Source organism: Oryctolagus cuniculus, chromosome 13 (genome assembly GCF_051225735.1).
Source record: "Oryctolagus cuniculus isolate XC-2025 breed Fujian yellow rabbit chromosome 13, ASM5122573v1, whole genome shotgun sequence".
NCBI lineage: Eukaryota > Metazoa > Chordata > Mammalia > Lagomorpha > Leporidae > Oryctolagus > Oryctolagus cuniculus.
In genome coordinates this window covers 37,130,484-37,136,673 of record NC_142879.1, presented here as the reverse complement: position 1 = coordinate 37,136,673, position 6,190 = coordinate 37,130,484, and the positions used below count along the sequence as shown (strand labels likewise).

The 6,190-nt window shown below is 47.2% G+C and overlaps 1 protein-coding gene across 3 annotated transcripts in view; it reads left to right on the top strand.

The window, feature by feature from the left end:
• Window positions 1–404: 404 nt before the first annotated feature.
• AIDA (axin interactor, dorsalization associated) overlaps window positions 405–6,190 on the top strand; it is a 59,165-nt gene continuing 53,379 nt past the window's right edge. For all 3 annotated transcript variants that reach the window (XM_008268388.5, XM_002717493.6, XM_089312242.1), the window contains exon 1: window positions 405–538. In XM_008268388.5, the coding sequence (XP_008266610.1) occupies window positions 429–538 (110 nt within the window). In that variant the 5' untranslated portion in view covers window positions 405–428. The remainder of the gene's footprint in view (window positions 539–6,190) is intronic.

The window sequence follows — 6,190 nt, the reverse complement described above, 5'->3', positions numbered from 1 at the left end:
ACTCGGGGGCGGGAGCTGCCGCCCTCCTCAGAACGCTCGGCCCATCAGCCCCTCCTAACTTCTCCTCCCCGGTCTTCCCTCGTGGGCTGCGAGCCCTAGCTCACAGAGGAAGGGCACAGTCGGCCACGCAGCCGCAGCCGACACAGGACCCCGCAATAGCGATGGCGGCCCGCGGTGGAAATGGGGCGGCCTCAACCTAACGCGGGGCGGGGCCTCGGGGGCGGGGCCTCGGCGGGGCGGCCGCTTCGGAGCCGCAAAGTTTGGCTGTGGCGGCAAATGGGCTTGGGCGGCTCCTCGGCGGGTGGCGGTGGTGGCGGTAGCGGTTCCTCCTGGCCCTGTTAATGTCGGGGCCAGGCCCGGGGAGGATGGCGCCCTAGAGCCCGGCCTTGCTGGGGCAGGGGCGGGAGGGGACGGGGTGGGGCCCGGCCATGTCGGAGGTGACCCGGAGTCTGCTGCAGCGCTGGGGCGCCAGTTTTAGGAGAGGCGCCGACTTCGACTCTTGGGGCCAGCTGGTGGAGGCGATAGACGAGTATCAGATGTGAGTGACTAACGGCGGGAGCGGGCCAGACCGGCTGCCGTCGGCCACTTCTCCCTCGTTTCTGTCGGTGTCTCTCATCCCTGTGGCTGCAGCCAAGGCTTCTCAGGGTGGGGCCCCGCAGGCACTGGGGCCGGGATCCCACCGGCCCCGCCACGCTGTTCTGGCCGCAGCGGCTCCGCCGTCCCGGGCGTCTCGCCCTTCTCGCTTCCTCTGCATCCACAGGGCGGGTTCCATTCAACAGGTAGCCTTCTTGGCCGGGGCAGCGGCCCCAGCAGGCTCCCTCCTTAGTCCCTTCGCGCCGTCTCACGGGTGCCCCACTCGCAGTCAGTTTCCATTCCGCCTAGCCTCCGCCTCTCCCGGGTTGCCACCCCTATTTCTTCTGAAATCTCCGAGGAGTACTGGCGTGCTCTCCGCCCACGTTCTGGGGATGGGTGGCCTTGCCGGGTGTGCGTCTTTCCTCCTCCCGTGTGCGGGAGAGGAGGGAGCTGGTGGCGATTGAGGGGTGGGGGATGTCCCCGGGAAGCGACGAGGGCCAGGGATGTCTTTCCAGCCACCACAAGGGTCCCCTTCTTGCGCTCCTTCTCCACCCTCTCTGGCGAGCCGTGTTTTCACAATTCCACCTCGATTTCGTTTCGGTTTCTGGGACTGTTATTTGCTAGGCTGTGAGTCGCTCGGTTGCTTTGGGTGGAGTCCGCGCAGGATGTGAACAGAAGAGAGCAAAATGTGAATTAATAGACCGCGCACGGGAGCAACCGCTCCCTCCCCGGGTCCCTCCTCCTCTTCCTGTGTATAATGTATAGCCGCCGCTGGGTACACGTGAGCGCCAGTCCCCCGGAGCAGCCCCCGTCCGACTTCTTCCCCTTGTCTGGTTTCTCCTTAAAACTTAATGGTTGTTTTTTAAAATTAAAAGACAGGGTATCTGATTATATAAAGTCTTGTTGCTTTTCTTGCACGTTTTACTGCGCATGAGAATTGCCTACAAAAATGTTATTGTTTGCAAACTGTTGCCGTTAATTACTTGGTTTAGAGCAAGTTATTGTTTGAGGTTCACTGACTAAGAAACCAAGAGTGAGTAAGATCTTTTTGCTCCTCGCCCCCAGTGTCTTCTGGATGGATTACAAAATCTAAACGTCTGTCCTTTCCCAGTAGTTGTGAATCCGAGATGTGTAAGGTGTTCTTTACTTCCATACTACTGACTAATGGCGAGTTTCAAAAAGCGGGAATACAACCACGCTTTGGGCCTTTTTGCCATGTGTAACAGTACCACGGTTTTGTACTTTCAGATGATTTCAGTTGCTCTTGCACCTATCCAAAAAGTATATCATTACCTTCCTTTTATAGAATGAGGAAACTGAAGCTCAGGTTAAACAGATTACTCAGGGTCACAACACCAATGCAATCTGAGATTTTTATTTTTTTAATTCTAAACCCTGTTTGCTCTAATGCGTAGTCCTTAAGATGCTCTTTAGAAGGTGCATTGATGGAAAAATTCTGTAACTAAGTTGTTCAGATGAGATTTCCTTCAATACTGACAACTTCCATAGTGTAGTCAGTTGGTGAGCTCCTGTGTGCTCCTAAGTGTTGATTAAAATTGCAAAAGCTGCCTCACTTGTGAGGTGGTGGGACCGGCAGCTGTCAGCAGTGGGCAGCAGGCCTCAGTGAGAAGTGAAGAATACATGTCCAATTGAAATTACAAAGGAAAATTAAATATGTAGACTGATTAGTTGGAATTTCTGGGAACATCTGAATTAGAATAATAGAGACAAATCTGTTGGATCTCAATTCTAAACACTGAACTTCACGATTCAGTTTTCAAATTAAAAAACATTCATTTTTAAATTTAAATACAAATATGAGGGTGCTTCAAAAAGTTCACAGAAATAAGATTATTTTAGTGCAAAAAATTGAAATTCAAGTAGTTTTTTCATTATACACATTGTCCTTTTTGTAAAGATTTATTTATTTTTATTTGAAAGGGTTACTAAGAAAGAGATCTTCTAGCTCCATGAGTTGGTCTCCTATGTGGGTAGCACGGGCCCAAGTACTTGGCCATACTTTCTCAGGTGAAGTGGAGGAGCCAGGACATGCATGAATCGTCGACCCTATGGGGTGTTGGTGTTGCAGATGGCAGCTTAACCCACTATACCACAACAGCAACCCCATTGTTTCTTTTTAAAAATTTATTTGAAAGGTAGAGACCAACAGAGATCTTCCATCCACTGGTTCATTTCCTAAATGCTGGCAACAGCTGATTTTGTTCCAGGTTGAAGCCAGCAAGGACCTAACTACTTGAACCACCACCACCTGCTTACTCCTAGGGTCTGCATTAGCAGGAAGCTGGAATTGGGAGTGGAAGCAGGACTTGAACCCAGGTACTCTAATATGAGATGTGGGTGTCATAACTGCTAGGCCAGACACTTGCCCCCATAAGATGCATTATTCATGCACTTTTTTTTTTTTAAGGTTTATTTATTTGAAAGTTTCAGAGAGGCAGAGGCAAAGAGACAAAGGTCTTCAGTCTACTGGTTCACTCCCCAAATGGCTGCAACGGCCAGAGCTGGGCCCATCCGAAGCCAGGAGTCAGGAGCTTCCGAGTTTCCCACGCGGGTGCAGGGGCCCAAGGATTTGGGCCATCTTCCACCGCCTTCCCAGGCCATAGAAGGGAGCTGGATCAGGAAGTGGACTCGAACCGGCACCCAAATGGGATGCCGTGGTACAGCAGGCAGCAGTTTTTACCCATTATACCACAGCACTGACCCCATCATGAACTTTTTTTTTTGAAAGGCAGAGTTACAGAGAGGCAGAGGCAGAAATCCTCCATCTGCTGGTTCACTCTTCAGATGGCCACAATGGCCGGAGCTGCCAGGAGCTTCTTCTGAGTCTCCCATGTGGGTGTAGGGGCCCAAGGACTCAGGCCATAGCAGAGAGCTGGATGGGAAGTAGAGCAGTGGGGACTAGAACTGTCACCCATTTGGGATGCCGGCACTGCAGGTGGCAGCGTTATCTGCTATGCCACAGCACTGGGCACCATCCATGAACTTTTAAAAGACTACCCCTAATATGCTTGGATTTCGAAACTTTGGGACACCAAAATAAACTTATCTTTTGATTCCATTTTCCATGAACTTTTTGAAAGTACCCGCCATTGTGATTGGCTTACATTTTGTAAAGTTAGAAGTTATATACATAAGCCGGCGCCGTGGCTCAATAGGCTAATCCTCCACCTTGCAGCGCCGGCACACCGGGTTCTAGTCCCGGTTGCCCCTCTTCCAGGCCAGCTCTCTGCTATGGCCAGGGAGTGCAGTGGAGGATGGCCCAGGTGCTTGGGCCCTGCACCCCATGGGAGACCAGGAAAAGCACCTGGATCCTGGCTCCTGCCATCGGATCAGCGCGGTGCGCCGGCTGCAGCGGCGGCCATTGGAGGGTGAACCAACGGCAAAGGAAGACCTTTCTCTCTCTGTCTCTCTCTGTCACTGTCCACTCTGCCTGTCAAAAAAAAAAAAAAAAAAAAAAGTTATATACATAAAATGAAGCCAAGGGTTTAAGTTTTTTTCTTATATTTAGAAATGGTGGCAAATGGTCTTTTGCATTTGAAGTAGCTGTTTGGGAGGAAAGGCTGTAGTTGGGAGCCTCTGTAGAGAGAGAAACAAGAGTTGATAGGACTGAGTCACTGACAGCCTGAGATTACTGATTTCTCATTGGATAGGCAGCAGTGGCTTTATAGTCCCACAACATACAGGAGCTGGTTTATTGGGAGAAGCGTTTTGAAGGAGAGTTAGTAACTGTACTATCATCATGTAAGCACACTGTAGCTTAATCTCATCACTCAACTAGGGAGGCTGAAGATACCATGGAGTCGTGCCCAAGAGTCTACCAGAAGGTTGTAGAGTACTTGGGTGTTGCTTTTTGAGGGCAGGGTATGGATGGGGTGTGTGTTTTGTTCTCTAAAAACGTATACTGTAAACGTAGCATCCAGAGTAGTACTGGACTGTCTGTCAGTACGTAACTGTGTATGTGTTATATGTTTATCCTGTTGAATGAATGTCTTCTCAGGTTTGCTGTGGGATCATTAAGGAGTTAGTGTCAAAATACTAATGGAAGACTGAAGCAAATTATGTCAAAATTGTTACGCAGAATTATACATGGTCAATTAAAGGCTCTCCATTTAGCAAGTCACCTCTTCCAGCTACCTGGGGATATATGACCACTAAGTTACGGAACTGTAGGACAGAAGTGGCTACTCCTAATTAGACATTGCACAGAGTAGTCCTGAGGTATTTATCTAGCACACGGGTGACTAATAAGTATCTGTTAAATGAATGGATGAATTGGAAGACTGGATAATATTTGTTTTTAGTCATCTTTATCCTGCTTTGTATCTGTGCTAAAAGTGTGGTTCACAAATTGGTGCTGGCTTGTAAGTTGTTACTAGTCTGTAACCAGATAAAATTGATAGTGAGCATTTAGAAACTTTGCAGCAATATGTCATCTTCACTGTATTTTTTTATTACTGTATTTTAAAAAGTATTAACCTGGAACAGGTGGAGGGAAAAATGATCCCTCCCTTCAGATAGTTTGAGAAACACTGATTTCTCTGGCCTGGTATGGGGTTTCTACCAATCACTTGCTTGTGTGGTTAAAGTATATTTAGAAGTCTCCCTTGGGGTGGTTCTGTTTGGCTTGTGGGTACCTTTGTAGGATTAGATGAACCTCTAGAGAGTATTTTTCAGGCTTCTCACCTTTATTAGTAGAATGTCAGCTTTTTATTTCACTCATCTGAAATCCAGAGCATGTAGATCTTTCCCTCAGTGAACAGAATCAGATCTCACTTTATCTTAAAATGGTGCATCTTTTGTGGATTTAGAAAATAATTTTTTTGCTTAGGCTTAAAGTTTTTTTTAATGACAATTAAAAAATTATTAACAATTATACATGTTTGTGGGTGACAGTGATATTTCAGTATATGAATACAGTTTAAACAGGTTAATCAACATTTCCCCTTCAACATTCCTTAATGGTTACAAGGTTGGAGCTTCTGTTTATTCATGCGGTATATACTATGTTGTTATAAACTACAATCGCCCTGATAGCCTGTGTAACTTACCCTTGGTCAAACTCTGATTTGATACTTGTTATCCAAACTCCCTCTATCTCCTCCCCCCTCCCCCCACCCCGCCAGCCTCTGATAGTCACCGCTCTTGTGTTCAGATTGAGTTTTGTTTGTTTGTTTCAGCCTCCACATATAAAGGAGAACATGTGTGGTATTTGTCTTTTTCTGGCTTATTTCACTTAACCTGATGTCCTCTAGTTCCATCTGTTTTGCTGCAAATGACAGCATTTCATTCTTTTTTTAAAAATGACTAAATAGTTAGTATTCCATTGTGTATATATACCATTTTCTTTAGGCAGTCTGATGAATACCAGGGTTGATTCTGTAGCTTGGCTGTTGTAAACAGTGCTGCTGAAACATGGTGGAGCATGTTTGATACAATGAATTCATGTATTTTGACTGTATATACCCTGTGGTGGGACACTTCTATTTTCAACTTTTTAGGAAATCTCCATACTATTTTCTGTAGTGGCTGTACTGATTTACCTTCCTACCAACAGTATGTGACTTCTCCTTTCTTGACATCCTGACCAGCATTTGTC